Source organism: Enhydra lutris, unplaced genomic scaffold (genome assembly GCF_002288905.1).
Source record: "Enhydra lutris kenyoni isolate GAN:26980312 unplaced genomic scaffold, ASM228890v2 scaffoldscaffold1, whole genome shotgun sequence".
Taxonomy (NCBI): Eukaryota; Metazoa; Chordata; class Mammalia; order Carnivora; family Mustelidae; genus Enhydra; species Enhydra lutris.
This window is the reverse complement of record NW_019154085.1, coordinates 38,939,200-38,959,590: the sequence shown is the minus strand read 5'-3', so window position 1 is coordinate 38,959,590 and position 20,391 is coordinate 38,939,200. Positions and strand designations below refer to the sequence as shown.

At 42.6% G+C, this 20,391-nt stretch overlaps 1 protein-coding gene across 1 annotated transcript; it reads left to right on the top strand.

The window, feature by feature from the left end:
* Nucleotides 1-470: 470 nt before the first annotated feature.
* On the top strand, nucleotides 471-18,480 carry LOC111143452 (nuclear body protein SP140-like protein). Its single transcript, XM_022497213.1, has 6 exons — nucleotides 471-557; nucleotides 10,530-10,686; nucleotides 11,614-11,782; nucleotides 14,160-14,243; nucleotides 15,583-15,660; nucleotides 17,973-18,480. The coding sequence occupies exons 2-6, from the start codon at nucleotides 10,531-10,533 to the stop codon at nucleotides 18,092-18,094; spliced, it is 609 nt and encodes a 202-aa protein (XP_022352921.1). The 5' UTR covers nucleotides 471-557; nucleotide 10,530; the 3' UTR covers nucleotides 18,095-18,480.
* Nucleotides 18,481-20,391: the final 1,911 nt, after the last annotated feature.

Here is a 20,391-nt window from a genome sequence, read left to right as displayed (position 1 = left end):
GGGGAGCCCTAAACCCAATGAAGATTTCAAGAACCTAGGAAAATGGACAGCCCAGAAAGGGTGTGGGAAAGAGTCAAAGACACAGGGCTTCTCTCACAATTTGAACAAAGACTTCCCTGTCTAGGTCAGGAAAACCGTCTCATGCACCACTTCCTTACGTTATTCAACTCTTATCTAGAAGGACGTAATGGCACTTCTAACCTTGATATTGAGCTATTTGGTTAGAGCGTTGAGAAGAGAGCTCTGTTTTTCCAGGGTGGACAACAGGATGAGTTCAGAGGGAAAAGTACAAGATAGTGGCCAGGGGTACTTGCAATAGCAAGATTATGCCACGAGAGGGCAGTGTAGACTGTCTATAGAATCAGAGAGAGGAAAAAGGGTGCGGAAAGAAGAGGGTGGGGAGCTGGAATGCAAATTTAAAATTTAAAATTCACCTGCCGAATTTAGAATAACGCCCCCACAGTAGTTTCTTTGCTTTCATTCTGCTCTGTACCTCCTGATGAGAACCATCGCCCCAGAAGGCTGAAGCAGGTTCCTGAAGGACCCATTGGTATCAGGTCCCTAATTTGGGAGGTCTTGGGGTCAGGGAGTTAGGGAGAGGTGGGCTGGCTCGGGCAGCAGGTGGTGAAAGGTGGAGGAGGGCCTGGACCACCTTCCATTTCCATCAGCAGTGCTGCAGGGTTTCAGTCTCTCCACATCCTCACCAATACTTGTTATTGTCTGTGTGTGGGTTTTGTTTCTTTTAAAAATGTTTATTACAGCCATCCTTGAAGGTATGAAGTGGTATCTCAATGTGGTTTTGATTTACATTTTCATAATGATTAATGATGTCGAGCATCTTTTCATGGCCTTGTTGATCATTTGTATATCTTCTTCGGAGAAATATTTACTTGTTTGTTCATGTTGCCTTGAGTTATTTGCAGTTTTTTGTTGTTGTTGTTAAGCTTCTGAAGTTCTTTATGTATTCTAAATATGGACTCCTTATCAAAGAATGATTTGCAGATGTTTTTTCCCATTCTATGGTTGTCTTTTCCTTTTCCTTTTTTTTTATTATCTAGAAAGTATTTATTTTTAAATTACAGTTGACATACAATGCTCTGTTAGTTTCAGGTGTACAACATAGTGATTTGACATTTTTATAGATTATGAAATGCTCACCATAGTAAGTGTAGTTCCCACCTGTCACTTTACAAAGTTATTATAATATTATTGTCTACATTCTCCATGCTGTACTTTTTATCCTCACAACTCAGTTATTTTATAACTGGAAGTTTTTACTTCTTAATCCTCTTCTCCTATTTTGCTCATCGCCCTCCCCACCCACTTCCTCTCTGGCGATCACCAGCTTGTTTTCTGTATTTATGAGTCTGTTTCTGTTTTGTTTGCTTGTTCCCTTGTTTTTGTAAGGTGGTCTAGCCACTGTGAAAAACAGCTTCGTTTTTTGTTTTTTAGGTTCCACATATAAGTGAAATCATGTGGGACTCATCTTTCTCTGTCTGACTTATTTTATTCAATGTAATACCCTCTAGGTCTATCTATGTTGCTGAAAATGGCAAGATTTCTTTCTTTTTATGGCTGAGTAATATTCCATTGTATAAATTCCGTTATGTGTGTGTACACATCTTTTTTATCCATTCATCTACTGATGGACACTTAGGTTTCTTGTATATTGTGGCTGCTGTAAATAATGCTTCAGTGAACTTTAAAGGGTGCATATATCATCTTGAACTGGTGCTTTTGTTTTCTTCAGGTAAATACCTAGAAGTGGAATTGCTGGATCCTATGGTATTTCTATTTTTAATTGAGAAATCTTTATATCGTTTTCCAGAGTGGCTGCACCAGTTTTCACTCCCACCAACAGTGCATGAGATTATCTTTTTCTCCACATCCTTTCCAACACTTATTTCTTATCTTTTTGATATTGACCATTCTAACAGGTGTGAGGTGATATCTCATTGTGGTTTTGATTTGCATCTCCCTGATGAGCATCTTTTCATGTGTCTATTGACAGTCTATATGTTCTTTGGAAAAATGTCTATTCGGGTGCTTTGCCCATTTTTAAATTGGATTTTTTTTAATTTTTAATTTTTGCTTTTGTTTTTGTGTTTGGTTTTGGTTTTGGTTTTGAGTTGTATGAGCTCTTTACGTATTTTGTATATGAACCTCTTATTGGATATATCATTTGCAAATACCTTCCTCCATTCAGTAAGTTGTCTTTTCATTTTGTTGATGGTTTCTCTCATTGAGCTAAAGCTTTTTAGTTCGATGTAGTCCTGACTGTTTATTTTTGCTTTTGTTGCCTCTATCTGAGGAGACAGATCCAAAAATAATAATTGCTAAGACTAATGTCCAGGAGTTTATTGCCTATGTTCTCTTTTGGCAGTTTTATGGTTTTAGGTCTTACATTTAGATTTTTAATCCATTTTGAGTTTATTTTTGTATATGATGTAGGAAAGTAGTCCCACTTTTATTCTTTTGCATGTATCTGTTTGGTTTTTTCAACACCATTTATTTTCAATGATTGAGATTCAATGATTGAGATTTTCAATCTCAAAAGAGATTTTCTTTTCCCCATTGTATATTCTTGCCTCCTTTACCATAGATTAACTGACCTTCTATGTGTGGCTTTATTTCTGGGCTCTCTATTCTGTTCCATTGATCCACGTGTCTCTTCTTGTGCCCATATCATACTGCTTTGATTACTATAGCTTTGTAGGATAGTTTAAAATCTGGGAGTGTGGTACCTCTAGTTTTCTTCTTCTTTGTCAAGATTGCTTTTGCTCTTTGGGGTCTTTTGCATAAACATTTGCATACAATTTTGCATAAAATTTGCATACAAATTTTAGGATTATTTGTTCTAGTTAGATGAAAGATTTTGTTGGCATTTTGATAGGGATTACAGTATCTGTAGATTACTTTGGGTAGAATGTACATTTTAATAATACTATTTCTTCCAATCCATAAGCCTAGCATATATTTCCATTTATTTATAACATCTTCAATTTCTTTCATCAATGTTTTAGAGTTTTCAGAGTATAGATCTTTCACCTCCTTGGTTAAATTTATTCCCTAGTTATTTTATTCTTTTTGACGTAATTTTAAATGAAGTCATCTTCTTATTTTCTCCTTGTGTGTGTTATAGTGAATAGAAACACAACAGATTTCTGTAGAGTAATTTTGTATCCTGCAACTTTACTAAATTTATTAGTTCTAATAGTTTTTGATAGAGGCTCTAGGGTTTTCCATATATAGTGTCATGTCATCTTGAAATAGTGAGACAGTTTTACTGCTTCTATACCAATTTGAATGCCTTTTATTCCCTTTTCTTGTCTGATTGCTATGGCTAGGAATTCCTGTACTATGCTGAAAGTAGTGAGAGTGGGAATCCTTGTCTTGTTCCTGATCTTGGAGGAAAACCTTTTAGCCTTTTACTGTTGAGTATGATGTTAGCTGTGGGTTTGCCTTTTCACTTTCTTGAGCATATATTTTGATGCACAAAAGGTCTTAAATTTGATGAAGTCTAATTTATCTATTTTCTCTTGTTGTCTGTGCTTTTGGTGTCATATCCATGAAATAATTGCCAAATCCAGTGTTATGAAGACTTTCCCCAAAGTTTTCCTCTAAGAGTTTTGTAGTTTTGCCTCTTAGTTTTGGGTCTTTGATCTATTTAGAGTTAATTTTTGTATATGGGGATTTTCACATATGGATATCCAATTTTCCCAACATCTGTTGCTGAAAAGACTATCCTTTCCTCTTTGAATGATCATGGTGCCCTTGTTGAAAATCAACTGACTGACCATATGTATAAGGTTTTATTTCTGGTCTATTTTATTTTACTGATCCATATGTCTGTTCTTATGCCAGTGCCATACTGTTTCAATTACCATAGCTTTGTACTGCATTTCAAAGTTGGGGAGTGTGAGTCTTCTGACTTAATTCTTTTTCAAGATTGTTTTGGCTATTCAGGATCCATTGCAATTCCATATATTTTGAGAATCAGTTTCTCCATTTTTGTGAAAAGGCTTTCAGAATTTTTATAGAGATCATGACCTGAGTCAAAGGTGAGCATTTAACTGACTGAACCAACCCAGCACCCCGCAGTGGCTTTCTAAATTCCCTTGTTTATAGTTACTTTTGAAGGTCTGAATCATAAATGGCTTCCAAAAGGGAAGAAAGGGGGGAAAAACCCCAACCAAACCAAAAACCGGGTGCAGCTCCATTAAGTCTCCAGGAAAACACCCCAGTTATTGAGACTGCAGTAATGGCTACTGTTTCTGTGCCTACATCTCCGCAATGAAAAGCTGTCATCAGCAATCAGGATACAGAACTCTAATACTTGGAGGACCAATTCCTTATTGGTCACCTTGGCTGCAACAAGCCATTCTAGAAATGTGGGCACAGCTGCCTGCTACTGGGCTTGGATCTGGAGGATAGATAGCTATTGCGGTGCTAGAGGCAGAAATTGGCCAAAGCTAGCCACACTTTCCTGGTCACACTTTCTCCTGGAAGCTGCAAGCGTTCAGATACACTCCGGAGTGCGGAAGTGGTGACTTCAGACCACTAGTATGCTAGTATGATTGCTGTCTGTGCAAAGAGACTGATTCCTGGCATTTCGTATTTTGTTGTCTTTCCTGATATCCCCTCCCATTATTAAGTCCCATAGTAAGGTTAAAGAACCACAATGAAATCTTCCTCGGTTTTTAGGCTAGTCTCCCAAAGAAATTATAGCCCCAGAGTTCTCTTCAGCCGACATCCTTGTTGTGCTCAGACTTAGCTGCAGAGGACTGGGGGCAGTCCAGATTCTCACTGCTCTGGCTGCAGTGGTCTGTGCTCCCCTTCACACTGCCAACCTAGGTGTGTCCAACCCTGGGTCGCTTATGTGTCCCACATCTCTTAATTCCAAGAGGCAAGTGGGTTACCAGAATAATAAGAATTAATAATAAGAGTAAGAATGTAATTATATAAATATAAGAATATAATTAATAATAATAATGTTGTTATTATTATTATCACAAACCTGGTTCCAACTCCCCCCCCACGCAAAACCAAAAACCACAAACTAATTTGTAGCCAAGCTAGCAATGTATAATCTGTGACAATTCCCTGATCCCGGGACCCCTATCTTCACAGACTCTAGCAAAGACTTCTTCTAATCTGGGATGTGGGGAAGAGAGACATCAAACTATTGAAGGAAGAAAAGTCACCTGTCAGTGTTGAGAGCCCATTACAGAACTTAATTTTAACTGGGCGTATTTCCCTCTTGAAGGTTGATTGTGGCACTATGTTACCCACATTCTGGGGGGGAAATCTGCATATCTGAACGGTTTCTTTTTTTCAGAAAGTGACATTTGTCTTCTTGCCAATTTTGTAAATTTTCAGTGATAGTATCCCCTGTTCCCAAGGCTCCTTGGGACTCCCCTTTCCCATGCAGAATCCACACCGGATATTTAAAACCTCTGGATTTCTATTTGCCCTCTGAACTCTGTGTTCTGGCACACGATGGTGTGTCAGTGTTGGACCTGTCTAGGGAGGCAGTTTCATTTGTAATGAGGCTATTGTGGGGGACTTACAGGGATCCCATAATAAGGCCCTTTACATATTATATTTCAAAGCCACTTAACAGAGAGAGAGAGAAGGAGCCAGGTAGCTGGAGATCATAACATCAACTTTATTATGAATTGAAACTAGATTGGGAGATGTGTCACGGCAATGAGTTTCCTCATACTGGGCCCCGTGATTAGGGACCTCACTGCTGCCAGGCAGGGCCTGCTGTCATAGCACCTACACCTAGAGGCCTAGATGCTTCCTCTGTGTCCCCAGGATGGCTCCAGAGAGACAGGCAGGAAGAGACCACACCTTATAGTCCGTGCGTCTTCTCCAGAAACATCTAAGAGCTTACCTCTCATGGGAAGGAAGAGGGGGCAATGAGGGACCAGGAATGTTGTGCTGACCAATGTTCCTCTCCTGGAAGGAGACACTGGGAACTGGGAGTGAATGTTCCTCCCTCCCACATTTCCCAGCTCCTTTCTGCTCTTTGCTTCCAATTCTCGTCCACAAGAGGAAGCCCAGACTTTCTGCAGCTAAAATGGCCTCTGCTCCTACTGCCTCTCCCTGCCTTGAATTCTGCAGCCCAGGGAGCCTCATGCTCTGGGTAATAAAACCTCTGTCTCAGCTCAGACTTGTCCCTCAATAGGGATGCTTTTGGTGAAGCTGACAAAGATGGTTACCTCTGTGGTTCAGTAAGGACCAAGATACTTGCTGTCCCAAATCTTCCTCTGTTTCTGAGTGGTCCAAGCTTTGGATAATCAGAGCTGTTCCTGTGGGAGCAGAAATGTCACATGTCATGAAAAGGCCTCTGGTATTACACACTTCCTTCAAGTTCCACCTGGATCTTTCAAAGCTCTGGCTGCTTCTGAGGTTCTAGGCTTGTCTTCTCTATGTGGGTCTGATGCCGTTTCTGAGAGCAGAGCATATTTTATCTTTCCTACCCTTCACGTCCTGACCACCAGGCCAAAACCTTGTTATTAAACAGATTTCTTTTTATTTCATAAGCATTTTTTCTTTTTAAAGGTGAGGTTACTTTCTGTTACAAGTTGACAAATACCTTGATTAAATTGGCTTAGAAATGAGAAGATATTCGTAGTGGTGAATCTAGCAGTAGGACATGGGTTTCACGTTTGATCGATTCAGTGGGCCAGTGATGCCATCAGTCATTTGGGTACTTTTCATCTTTCTGGTCTGATGCCTCAGCACCAGCTCCAATCCCCAGTTGTTGGTTCCTCTTGTGGTCGTAAGATGGCTGCCAGCAGTAGCTGGGTGACATCCTGCCTTGTTCAGAGCCACGTGGAGCAAAAAAGACTGGCTGGTTTTACACAGTAGCACTAGGCAAGCTTCTAGCAACTCACTGGTCCATGCTGGCTTAGTCCTGACCATCCATGAACCAGTGACTGGAAAAGTAGAGGAATGGACTACCACCACTGGTGTGGACAGGTGGTCAGGGGAAGAGGAGTTTTGGGGAGCAGATCTGAATGTCTTCTTTCTTTGAGCTGAGTACTCCCAACATAGATCTGTCAATCCTCTCAGCATGTAGGTTTGTGTGAATTCTACTGAGAGTTCCTCTACCTCAACCAAGAATCATATACCTCTCCCATAGCTTATGAACCCTCATTCTTTTTTATCTCTCTGCTAATAAATCCGCCACATCTCTGGGACTGAAGCAACAGTGTTCTGCAGTTCAACACCATAGTCCACCTTCTTCCCCTGGGGGTATGTGGTTCCATCCCCGGAGGAGGGAAGATGGGGCTTCAGCAAAGCTTCACCTTTACTCTTTGTATCTGGCTGGAGTTCCAAAGGAGATAAAGGTTAAATAGAAGTGGAGACAGTTAATAAGTGACTGTCCACCCATTCCTGGCTCAAATAGCCTGAAGACCAAAGAAGTGTGATGTTTCTCAATGTGGGGTCTACAGACCACCACATCAGAGCCACAGTCCCACCACATCTCTCAGATCCTAGTTTTATGTCATGTCCCCCCTTTTTAAATTTTCATTCCAACTTACATTTAACTTCTACTTATATATTTTAAGTATTTTAAAGACACTTTAGGGCTCCTGGGTGGTTTAGTCTTAGTCATTTAAATGTCTGCCTTCAGCTCAGGTCATGATCCTGGGGTCCTGGGATCGAGACCCACATCGGGCTCCCTGCTCAGTGGGGTCTGTTTCTCCCCTCTGCCCCTCACTCTGCTGGAGCTCAAATAAATAAATAAATAAAATCTTAAAAGAAAAAGTCATTTAAAAAGGTACACTTTAAATTGTTGAGTGATGGCAGAGTGTAAATGGAAAAAATCTTTGTGCCTATATTGCATTGTCTCAATTACTGTAATTTTATAGCAAGTTGAAATTGTTAATCTTTTTCAAGATTATCATGACTAAGCTTGCCCTTTGGCATTTCCATTTATATTTTAAAATCAGTTGGTCAATCTCCACAAAAATTTTACTTGAAACCAACATTTTATTGAGCTCTCTCTCCTTCTCGGAAATCTGTGCCAGCAGATTTTCTCTTTGACGTGAACATCACAGACAGGGAGGTTATGACCAGCATTCCGCTTGTTGCCCTCCTTATAACTGGTGCATGAGAGGAAGGCTCCTTCTCTGGAACAGGCCACCATAGAGTGGGCTCGGGTCAGGAGCAGAACAGGCCCAGCCAGGTTTTGTTGGAGCAGCTAACCAGTAACCGCCCCAGAGGTATCAAGAGTTTATTCTCTCACCAAAAAACAAGAAAGAACTAGTATGACCCCTCACTGGTGTCCCTCAGTAGTGACACTCAAGAGTTCAAATACAAGAAGAGGGTCAGAAAACAGTTAAAAAGGCAATGAAACTAATAGGCCTCCACTAGGGTGGTGACCGGGGGAGGAGCTAGCCCTGTCCTGTCCCCCTCCCTCGGCCCTAGCTGACCTGCTACACAGATACTGCAGGAGGTGGAACCCCCAGCCAAGCAGCAGCACCAGTGCTAGCTCCATGGGTAGTTGGTAGCACCAACTCTCACCGTGGTTGGGGATACCCTGTCCCTGAGGGTCAGAAGCTCCAGAACCTCATGTTCTCCCTGGGGTTGGAGAGCATCCATAAAACTTCTAAAGACATCCCTCAGGTCTGTCTGGTTGCGGGTGAAGGCCAAGCTATGCATGGCCATCATGGGGAGCTCAGCAATGGGAGATAGCATCAATTTCAATTCCATCTCATCCCTTCGAAGATCAGCCACAGAGCCAAGTTGCTGGGTTGTCACTATGAAAGGAGGGTTTTTGATGGATGTAGTCCTTGAGATTGATCATTCTGAGACCTCCCCAGGTTCTAGGACATGTTCATACAGAGAAGCATCCCAAAAGAGCCCTCCCACCCCCCAAAGAGCAGTCTTCCTTGAGACATTTCTTCTCTTGCATTGGTGTTACCTGCATTGATGGTGGCAGTGTTCAGAGCACTGGAACCAGGAGGCTTACTATCCATCTCTACTTACGTTTTACTGAAGTTACACTGGATCTGTAGGTGAACTGGGGAGAATTTACATTTTAACACTATTTAGTCTTCAAATCCATAAACATGGTATACCTTTGCATTTATTTTGGCTTTCTTTAAATTCTCTCAGGGAATGTTTTGTGATTTTCAGTGCAGTGTTCTTGCACATCTTTTGTTGGTTTTGTCTTTATTATTGTTGGTTTTTGATGCTTTTAGAAATGAGACTGTTTTCTATTTGTGTTCCAACTTATTTGCTGCAAGTATATAGAAATACAATTTATTTTTGCATATTGATCTTCAGTCCAATTGCCTTGTTCAATTACGAATGAATTCCAAAATTTGTCCATAATTTCTTTAGATTTTCTAAGCACACAATCAATTGTAAATAATAGTGGTTCTATTTCTTCCCTATTAGGTTTATTTTTAAAAAATAGATTTTTCTCACCTTATTGCATTGGCTAAAATTTCCAGTTAATGTTAAATAGAAATGGTGATAGTGCACATTTTCTCTTATTCTCAAATTGAGTGGGAAAGTACTTAATATTTTACCTTTCAGTATGATGTCAAATGTTGGTTTTCAGCTTTTTGGTGTTTTTTTTTTTTTTTTTTTGGTGTATACCCTTTATTAGATTAAGAAAGTTACTTTTTTCTTTAGTTTTCTGAGTGTTAAAAAAATGAAGAGATGTTGAATTTTATCAAGTGCTTTTTCTGGGTCTATGGTTTTCTCCTTCAATTTATCAATGTGATGGTACACATTCCTTAAATTTTAAATGTTAAAGAATTCTTGCATTTTCACACTAAACCCTGGCTAGTCATGATGTATTATCCTTTTTTTTTTTTAAAGATTTTATTTATTTATTTGACAGACAGAGATCACAAGTAGGCAAAGAGGCAGGCAGAGAGAGAGAGGAGGAAGCAGGCTCCCTGCTGAGCAGAGAGCCCGATGTGGGGCTGGATCCCAGGACCCTGGGATCATGACCTGAGCCGAAGGCAGAGGCTTTAACCCACTGAGCCACCCAGGCACCCCTGTATTATCCTTTTTATCTATCACTGGAATTGATTTGCTAATGGTCTGTAGGAACATATTTTTCCTTCTGCGTCTATAAGAGATAGTGACCTGTGCTTTCATTTTTGTAGTGTCCCTGTCAGGTTTTTTGTATCAAGTTACGCTGTCCTACACTAGCAAGTTGGACCGTGTCCCTGTTTTCTTTACTCCCTGACAGAATCTGTGTAAGATAGGTAATAGCCTTCCTTAAATGTATGTTTTAAATAATTCACAAGGGAAGTGTCTGGGCCTAGACCTTTCTGTTTGCTTGCTTCCCCCCCCCCCCCATTTATAGAACTTTGTTTATTTTTATTTTATTTTATTTTATTTTTTTATTGTGTTATGTTAGTCACCATAAAATACATCATTAGTTTTTGTTTGTTTGTGTTTTGTTTGGTTTTGATTTGTTTGGTTTTGTTGGGTGGGAAGGGCATCTTGCCATCTTGATGTTCATTCTGTCATTGTATTTTTTTCCTTAGGATGTTTTCAATAGTTAAGAACAAGGAGATTTCCCATGAGGCTCTTTTGAATCTCTTCAAGCAAAATAAGGTGGAGATAGCAAATGCAATAACAAAGCCATTTCCTTTCCTTGAAAGCCTCAGAGACCGCTCCTTTATCACGGAAAAAATCTATAAAGTACGTTAAGTCTATTATATCACCCATGATAACCCAGCCCCACGCTAATTGTGTGTGGCAACCTGGATTCAAAATTTAGTGTATCATTAACTGGTTGATGGCCTTTTCATACTCTTCACTCTTCACGGAAAGACCTTTTTGAGTGAGTTAATCCTCTAAAAGTTTGGGGGTGACAGAATAGGCAGTCCTCGCTAACAAGGCTTCTGTTCTGATTGAAGCTCCTGTCTCCTGTGGGACGTGTTGCAGTGAGGTGAATGGGAACGGTGATACGGCTGAATGGAAATTGATAGCTTTTTATACAAATCCTATAGCAATTTATACAAAAATGACAAAATTAAATACAATTAAAATAATTAAGAGAATTGGGGCAGTATTCCATTATAAAATCCACTACATCAAATGAAACCCCCAGGGATTTTCTGCTATTATAAATCAATTTGTTCTGCTTTGTTGTTGTGTCCTTTAAGGTATGTTTTGTAAGGTGATTCTGGAGTCTTGGTACTCAGGTGAATTTGATCAGTGGGTCCTCCTGGGGAAATAGAGGAGGAGCCCTGTACCTTGTGACTGTGCTCCTTACAGCCACAGCAGGACCCTCTCCTCCTTCCCAAAACCCTTGCCAGACTCCTCACACCTGGAGGGTGGGCAATGGTTATTGAGTAGCCAGCAGAATTGCTCTAAGTTCCACTCATGAAACAACCTACGCAGGATGAAAGTTCAAAAGTCAAGAAGAAGGGTTCATTTGTTATTTTAAGCAGGTGATAAAATATTTAAGAAGTTCTAAGATACTATATGAAAAATAGTAGTCTATCTCCACGGGGAAAGTGGAATGAATGTTCTATGCAATCACTTCCCAGTGATTAACTTTGAAACTATTTTAACTTTGAAACTATTTCATATTCTTTTCCTGTTGTACTTTTTTAAAGAAAGGATTCTCAAGAAGCCCATAAAAACTTGGTTCCTGTAGAGAGAGTGGTGTATAATATTCTCTGCTACCTCGAGAAGACCTTTGATAGGTCACTTCTACAAGTCCTGTTCAGCAGGGTTCATCTGAAGGAGTATCCTGATTTAATTCATGTTCATAGAATCTTCGAAAATGGTAAGTGATATCCTCCCTTCCCTTTCGGGGTCCAGGTCTACTTGTCATTCATTCATTCACTCATTTGCTGGTTTAATAAGTATTCATGAAATGTTTACTCTGTCCCAGGACCAGTGCTTGTCAGTGTGAATGAGTCACCGTTAATAATAACAAACATGTTCTCTGGTCTCATCATCAAAATCATCAGTCATGATTACTCTGCTAGGGTCTCTTGTAGGTTTAATTACAGCCCCTTTTCTTCTTCTGGGAATGTGTGATTTATTCTGTGTCATAGGTGCTTGATAAAGAGGAAATGTTCCTGGACAAGTTGTGACATTTTTCTAAGGTGACCAGACTGTCACCGATTCCCACAGAAAACCTTATTTGAGACCATCTGACAAAAAGTTAGCTCCCCAGACAGAGAATCGAGAGGTCAGAAGAGCCCACCCCGCCCAGAAGGAGGGCCAGCGTGTGGAAAGGTGTGGGAATAAGGAAGGCTCTGATTCTGACATGACGGTTACAGGCAGATTGTGCATTTCAGACACCCTAACTGAGGAACTGGAATTTTATTTTCATAAAAACAGGGAAGTCACACCAATTCTTAAGCAAGGGATAAAGTCAAAAGAAGCGAAAATAAAGTAGGGAGTGTATTACTTTGTGAAAATAGTACACTGATTAAAATAAGAACAATATAATTTCTTTTTTTTTTAAATATTTATTTATTTTAGAGAGAAAAAGAGAGAGTGTGCAGAGAGAAAGAGAGAGGAGCAGAGGGAGGGAGAAACTCAAGGAGACTCTGTGCTGAGTGAGGAGCCCACTGCCGGGCTTGATCCTGTCACCCCAAGATCATGACCAGAGTGGAAACCCAGAGTGGGACGCTCAACCCACTGTGCCATCCAGGCGTTCCTGAGCAATATAATTTCTATACTAATACCCAAATAAGAGAAAGGAATAGAGAAAATCAAATATCTGCACACAAATTTCAAGTGAATGATTTTTAAAGCTTTATTGAGATAAATTTTTTATACCTTAGGTCAATATTATATTTGTAACCAGCATGTCCTGGGCCATGCGAACAGAGAGAATGGTGGATACCTGTACTGCCCACATCTCAGGGGCTCTGATTCTCTTCATGGACTGCAGGGACCCCCCCCCCTTTCCAGGTTCAGTGTGCACATCACCTGTGTTAGGTTCTGGGGCTCCCTGAGCTGGGGTGCCCTTCATCTACACTTGTTCCCACCCACCTGCCCCTGGGAGATGGCAGTGGTCGCCTCCCACACACTGTTGTCCACGGGAGCTGTGCATCAGCGACCCAAAGCCCAGAATCTGGGGGCTGTGGCCTGGGGTGCAGCACACTCTCCTGCTGCTCAGTCCCACCTTCATCCCATGCTCAGAACCCCCTGAGCCCCCAGGGGACCACCTACACGCACACAGACCCCTTCACCTTTCCCTTTGTTCTCCTCGAATCTTCTACCTGGTTTTGCCAGGGTCTGAGGCCAGGTCCTGGGGCGACAAAGCATCCGTGGCTCCCACTGTTCCATGCAACTCACCCCTGCAGGTCCTGCCCCAGGAGGAGCTCCTGCCATGGGCCCTGGAGCAGCAGGTTCCCTGACTCTGTGGGGTCCCCTCCTCCCTGAACTCCCCACAGACATCCCCCCAACCTCCCTTCAGGCTTCCTGGTTTATTTTCTTCCTCCTATGTGTGCTGGGTCTCACCTAAAGGCAGGAGTGCTGGGCTGGTGTCCCTCCCTCCCCTGATTGGCGACCTCCCCAGCCCTGGGCAGGCCTGTGGGGAGCTCCTCCAGTGTGGCTATCCGTGCTCCCTGCTCAGAGCTACAGAGTGTCCATCCTCTTTTCCTGGTATCTGGGCCCCTGGGAGGTCTGTCTTGTTCCTCAAGGTGTCCTCTGCTTTGTGTCTTTGGGAAGCACTCACCCTCCCTGCCCCAACCCTCTTCTTGTCTAGCAGCATCTTTAGAGCAGCTGGGCTTTCTCCATGGGTATGGATCTGAGAGCCTAGCTCTTCTCCCAAAGAATTCCCTCTGTTCCTTGTACGGTTCACAGAGACATTCCACTTAACAGAATTTATAATGAGATAAGTTTTCACTTCTCTCTGGCCATCTTGCTGGGTGATTAGTTACTGTTTATAACTTTCCCACTGCTCCATAATCCTAGAACCCGACAGGCTCACAGCCTGTAAGGTTTGCGTGAGTGTGTTTTTCTCTTTGATGTGGCAGGAAAAGGAACAAATGACACCAAGTTAGGAGCCACTGAGATGAACTGACCCAGGGTCCAGAAGTCCCCACCAAGTACCTGGATTCTTGGGTGGTCCAGATTGTGATTATGAGGTGGTGTCCCTGTTTATTTGCTTGCAACCACTAATCAATTTTTTCTCTGTTCAGTAAGTGAAGACAAATATTTTCCCCAGAAAAATGATAGTGAAGAGACACAAAACCTGCCCAACACTGGGCCAAACTCTGAACAAGGTAATTATGATAGAATACAAACTTTGTTTCCTGGTTACAAACAGGCCAGAACTCAGGAAGGGCAACTGTGATGTTGGAGAGGGAATCCAGAGGGACATGGGGCAGATGGACATGCGTGACTTTGTATCAATTCCAAAATGACATGACTCTACTTGAATCCAAGACAAAAGGTGGCAATGACAGAATTTCTGCCCAATAACCTGGAAGGTGGAGTAAGAATCTAAATGTGAATTTTGAGTTTCCAGAGGTGATCTTCAGTGTGGAGCTCTTAAGGGCTAAGAACTTCAGGCCCAGGGTCAACATCAAAGAGGGGACTTTTGATGATGGCAGAAGGGACTGATTTCAATGTTTTCAAGAGCCTAGATATTTAAGGAGAAAACCAGTCACACAGAAACAGAAAAGAGGAAGTGGTAGAAAGATGGAAGGGAGGGTGTGGGTGCTTTGAGTGAGAGAAGAAGGGAAATGAAAGACAAGGAAGAAAGGGTTAGAAGACACACTAGAAATAGCTGTATTATTAACATCTCACTGGTTGAACATTTGAGGGGGCAGTTGTAAGTTTAGTGCTCAAACTGCCATTGGAGGTTAGCATTGCTTATGAGCCCATTTTGCAGATAAGGAAACTGAAATCTGGAGACGGCATGTGTGTGGTTGGCCTGGGGTCAGATGAGTAATCATGTGTGTGTGTCTTAATGGAGGTAAAATTCATGTAACATAAAATTAACCACTTTAAACTGTTTAGTGATATTTAGTGATATACACAACATTGTGCAACTATTCCCCATCTACTTTCAAAGTATATCAGTCGCCTCAAAAGGCAACCCCATTTCACTCCCCATTCCCCTTCTCCCACGGCCAGGAGCCACTGGTATAACTAAAAGGTGTATCTTTTCATTTCTGTGTGTTGAGTGGAGGAAATCAAAAGTCGGAGAGAACAACAATGGAGCCTGACGTGGAAGATGGGAAGATGTAGAGGAAGAGAGCTGGGCAAGAAGGTGGAGGCAGGAGAATGGCTGGAGGGAAGAGAGATGGAAACACAAGGTCATGGAAGGCAAAGGAATCCGGGATGCAGAAATATTTTCCTAGTTTAGAAGCAGCAATGCCTGGAAGTTGGATCCTAGTGGAAAATGGCAGGAGAGAGGAAGGGAATGAGGTCTAATATGATGGAAAGAGGCAGAGAAGGGCTTGGTTGCATTTTGGGTGGAGTCTTGGAGCAGGAGGAGTATTTCTGCCCAAGGAGCAGCTCACCTTCGTCTCCAACCTCAGAGCTCAGTGTCTACAAACTACTCCTCAGTTTGTTCCCTGGTCACTGGCTCTGGTCTTTCCTTTTCTCTCTCTTTAGCACTCGATGAATTTACACTTTTAAGAATGAAAGAGAGGAAGTCAGAGATGGTGTGTATCCCGCTGAATGATGGGCAAGGTAACTATGACTGAATCCCATGTTTTAAATGACCAGTTCCCTGGGTAGCTCATTATGTGGAGGGAGGAGAGTCCATAGACTTGAGCTCTGCCTCTAGCTCCTCTCCAAGGTGTGGGGGAGGCATGCATGCGGGGTGAGACCAGCAGGGCCTAGGGGATGAAATTTAAAGAGAACCCAAAGATAGGTGCCTCCTTAAATTAAGTTCCTTGGGCCTCTTGCCTGTCACACCCTAGCCCTGTCCTGGAGGCAAGAGAGAAAGAGGAGCAGAAGTCTTTAGTAGAGGACGAGGATAGACAGGTAGATGGACCGGACCATCCAGTGGGAGTTACAGGGCAAGCATGGTTTTTCCTAAATGGACATGAGATTGAAAATTTTCGCATTTGGTGGAGGTTTTGACAGGGAGATAGTTTTATCCTACTCTCCAGAAATTGTCACAGGAACATGGAAATAATATGCATGATGGTCAGATTGGCCAGTAAGTGGGATCCCTGAGAAGACCCTAGAGGTAGAGTTGGGGAAGGGGCCCTGTGGATGGGTCAAAGCCCAATGAGAGACCTGGAGTGATGAAGGATGCAACCTTTGAGATGAGGGCAACACACAAGAAAAGGCTGGGAGCCTAGAGGCAGGCAGAGGGTCCAGGTAAGCCTGAGAGAAACAGAGACAGAAGGAAGACAATTTATACCAGGGATAGTGACAAAGATCATATGGAGAGAGAAACATAAGGGACAAAGCAAATGCTGGTAAAAGAGAAAGTAGGGGAGGGGCAAAATGAAACCGTGAAGACAGTGTTCAGTGGGAGTGAATGGAATTTTGCTAGAGGTCAGTGTAGGAGAGAGGAAACATGGTGGGATATTTAGCATCAGGGGGAGTCAACACACAGAAGCTTCTGCCGCAGGGGGTCGTCCCCACCAATAGTGAGTTTTCAGAACCTTGAATCCTGGATGTATGTGTTGGCAAACATTACATTACTGATGTATTTGTATGGAAGGTTCTACAGAAACAGTCCTAAAGAAGTGTGTTTATGTAGACATGTAGTAAGCCACCCTTGAAAAGGACACAAGAATAAACACAAAATTCAGCCAAGATAATTTCCAGCGAGTGAATGAGAATAGCAGGATAAGAGAAAATAGCAACAACAAAAAGGTAGATTTTGGGGTAAAAAGGAAAACCCTGGAGAGATGGGAAGAGAAGGACACAGAGGTCCTGACACAGAGCGAAGCAGGAGGGGAGCAGGCGAGAGGCAACATGGGGGTGGGCAACCCTCTCAGGTGGAATCAGGAGAGAGGGGAACAGGAGGCTGATGATGGAGATAGGTGAGGGTTCTTTCTGGATCATTATGTATTTCAGGGGCAGAGCTCGTCAGATAAGAACATCTAGTACAATCTTGTGCTGGGGGTCTGGTGGATATACAGAAGACAATTGTATCTTGTCACCTCAAAATTAACCAAGAAGGCCAGCCAGCAGGGACAGCATATGTCCAATCACCTGAAATAATTAGTAAGGCTGGCCAAGGAAGTCTGATGTGATACACTGTGTGTCCCAGTGAAGGTGTCAGGAGGTGGCCCAGGGAGGACAGGATGGATGCAGGAGAGGGAGACCCTGGTGCTCAGTGAAGGAACTCTTGCCTAACAGAGGAGAGCTGGGAGTGAAGTGGAAAAGCACTGAAAAGGGGATGCTAAAGAGGTGGGTAGAGCAAGATGGAAAGAGGAGATGAAGGTACAAAAGGTGCATCAGGTCAGAAGAGTCAGAGACAGAGAGTGCTGAAAAGAATGTGCTAAGCTGAGAGGAGAAGGAGGACATATGAAACCAGAAAGAGAAGCAGAGGCAGAGAAATAGGGGGAGAGAGAGACAGCTGCAAGGGGAAGAAGAGAGGGAGTGGTCAGCAAATGGGGAGCACCGCGTCCAGTGAGCGTGCCTGGAACACCATTAACCTGCAGGCCCCTGGGTCCCGTGAGAATATGGCACCATCTGGAGCAGGGACATTCCTGCCTAGAACTGATCCCATCAGGCATGTCTTTCCTGCTGTCCCCTTAAGATGGGGTTTCCTGGGGGCACCTGGGTGGCTCAGTGGGTTAAAGCCTCTGCTTTTGGCTCAGGTCATGATCCCAGGGTGCTGGAATCAAGTCCCACGTGGGGCTCTCTGCTCAGCGGGGTGTCTGCTCCCGTCCCCCCGCCCCCGGCCTGCCTCTCTGCCTACTGGTGGTCTCTCTGTCAAATAAATAAATAAAATCTTTAAAAAAAAAAGATGGGGTTTCCTGCTGGTTCCTTGGCCCCACATTGAGATCCCTAAGGGGTTTTGTTTCTCTGCGCAGGTTTCAGCGGTGAATCCAGTGAGGAGGAAGGGCCCCCTGAAGCTCTGAGCTCTGCAGGATGCCAAGGGCCAGAGGAAGAGGGTGAGGACGAGGAGGGTGAAGACGACCACTTTGGGCTATAGACCCTTAGGCGTCTGCATTCAGAGCTCCTGCTTCCTGACGTGCCCTCCTTTCAGTGCGCTCTACAGCCAATGGTCCTGTCAACACTCCCAACACATTTCCTGTATTTACCACTTGTGCCATTTTGGGAAATATGAAGACCAAATATGAAGACAGGGTCTTGGTCACTAAATATGTGTATTCAGATACAAACGTTACAGTAGAAATAAACTAGAATATTTCTGTTTGTTTATTTTTCCTTTCACGTGATCATGCCTATTGTGATAGAATAAAAAATAGGTATTTAGTCTTTATCCCTAGTTGCTGGCACAGAGCTCCTCAAACCCTTGGAATTTCCCCAGTGGTAAGAGTGTCTCCATGACAATTAAAGGGTTAGAACTTTCAGTTCCACCCATCGACCTCAGGGGAGAAAAGAGAAGTGGGAGATTACATTCAATCACCAATGACCTATGATTTAACCAGTCATGCTTATATCATAAAAACCTTGATAAAAACCCCTGAATAATGGGGTCAGGAACCCCTAACTTGGTAAATAATGTTGATGTGCTGGGAGGGTTGCATGCTAGAGAGGGTGTGGAAACCCTGGCATGCCCCACCCCCATACCTCAACTGATACATTTCTTCCATTTGGCTGTTCTTGAGTTGTATTCTTTATAATAAAACTATATCATAAGCAGAGTACTTTCCTGAGTTCTGTGAGTCATCCTAGCAAATTATTGGACCTAGGTGGGCATCATGGGAGCCCTCAAATTTACAATTGGCTGGGCAGAAACATGGGTAGCTTGGAGAGCCCATTTGTAGCTGGTGCCTGAAGTGGGGTCAGTCATATGGGACTGAGCCCTTGCCCTGTGTGGTCTGTGCTAACTCTGGGCAGTTAGTGCCAGAACTGAACTGAACTGAATTGTTCAACACCCAGTTGATACTGAAGAGCTGGAGAATTGATTGGTGTTGGAATGACCTATTTATTGTTGGAAAAGACACCACATGGTTGGTGTCGAAGCCCACATACATAACCATACTGATGTCTTCAGTGTAGGTATTGATTTCTGCCTTAACCAACTTCTGCCATCTGTGTCATCTGATCACAAAAAAAGTTAGATAATTTTTTATTGCCTTGATGCATATATTGTTACTGGAAACTTGGGAAGACACAAAAAGCCCAAATAAGTCTTTTTGACAGGTGTTCTCTATCATGCCATTAGCTTATATGCAAGCTTTTCCAAAAATAATTTGGGAAATAATGCCTCAGAATTCTAAAACATCAGTGAGGAGTAGACAGAATAACTATTATTTTTATCCTTGTTTTGTAGATGAGAAAATTCTAGCATGTAACTGTTTAAGAATCTTTTCCCAAATCATATAGAGAATTAAAGGCAGAGCCAGGACCATTGTCTTGGATGCTTAGATCTCAGTTAATCAGATGTGTTTCCTTCAGAAGGAATAAAGGGGAGAAAAACTAATCAGACACATCTGCCAGTGTTAGTTGTTACAGGATTTATAACTTTTATCAAGTACTTATTATTTGTCTTCCATGGATTTTATGAACAAAACAAATTTGGAAATATGCCCTGGTGTAATAGCAAATAAGATAACTTAACATCAAAATGCACATTGTTTTCCAACAAAAGACCCATTTTTATTGTTTGCTGTATTTTTCGTGAGTAATAAAACTAAATTATCTTTTAGGGAATTCCCATCATCTGTTTTTAACCAACGTGTAATGTCTTGAGCCCTAGAAGTCTACTTACTATTCATGGAAACAATTCCAACAGGTTTTGGGTTGGTGAGGGGGTTGAGTGAGACTTGGGCAAGTGGGGAGGAGAAGTGAGGGCTCTGATCCACAGTCATTCTAGGATCCATCTTCCAATGTTGCCCTGGGCAAGCAATAGAGGCAGAGGAAGTGTGTAGGGATTAGTTGGAAGGATAGCAAGTAGAAAAGAAAGGTGTTAGGAAAGCCAGAGCAAGATAGAACAAAACTGCCCAAATGCCCAATTTTCTCAGCTCCTGGCAACTAAAAACAGTGTTAACCAAGGGAATGTGTTGAATTCAAAGAACAGACTGGAGTGCTTGAAGTTTCATGATCTTCCCTGGTCTTTGATAGTTTTCTTAAGGAATTTCCTTCTCTGTTGGCTTCTTGGCCACACACTAGCCATCTGATTGCTCTGTAGAGAGAGCAGCACCGTGTGGAAGGGAAGGCTGCAGAGGAGATCAGGAGCCTCCAGGTCACCACCTGGAATTATGAGTAGGATTTGAAGGGACTCTGGAGCATTAAGCAACAGAGAATCATATAGCTGGGAAA

Coding starts and splice junctions, on each gene's coding strand:
- LOC111143452 (XM_022497213.1), top strand. CDS start 10,531: ATGTTTTCAATAGTTAAGAACAAGGAGATTTCCCATGAGGCTCTTTTG. Junction 11,783..14,159: donor TCATAGAATCTTCGAAAATG/GTAAGTGATATC, acceptor TTCTCTGTTCAG/TAAGTGAAGACAAATATTTT. Junction 15,661..17,972: donor CCCGCTGAATGATGGGCAAG/GTAACTATGACT, acceptor TTCTCTGCGCAG/GTTTCAGCGGTGAATCCAGT.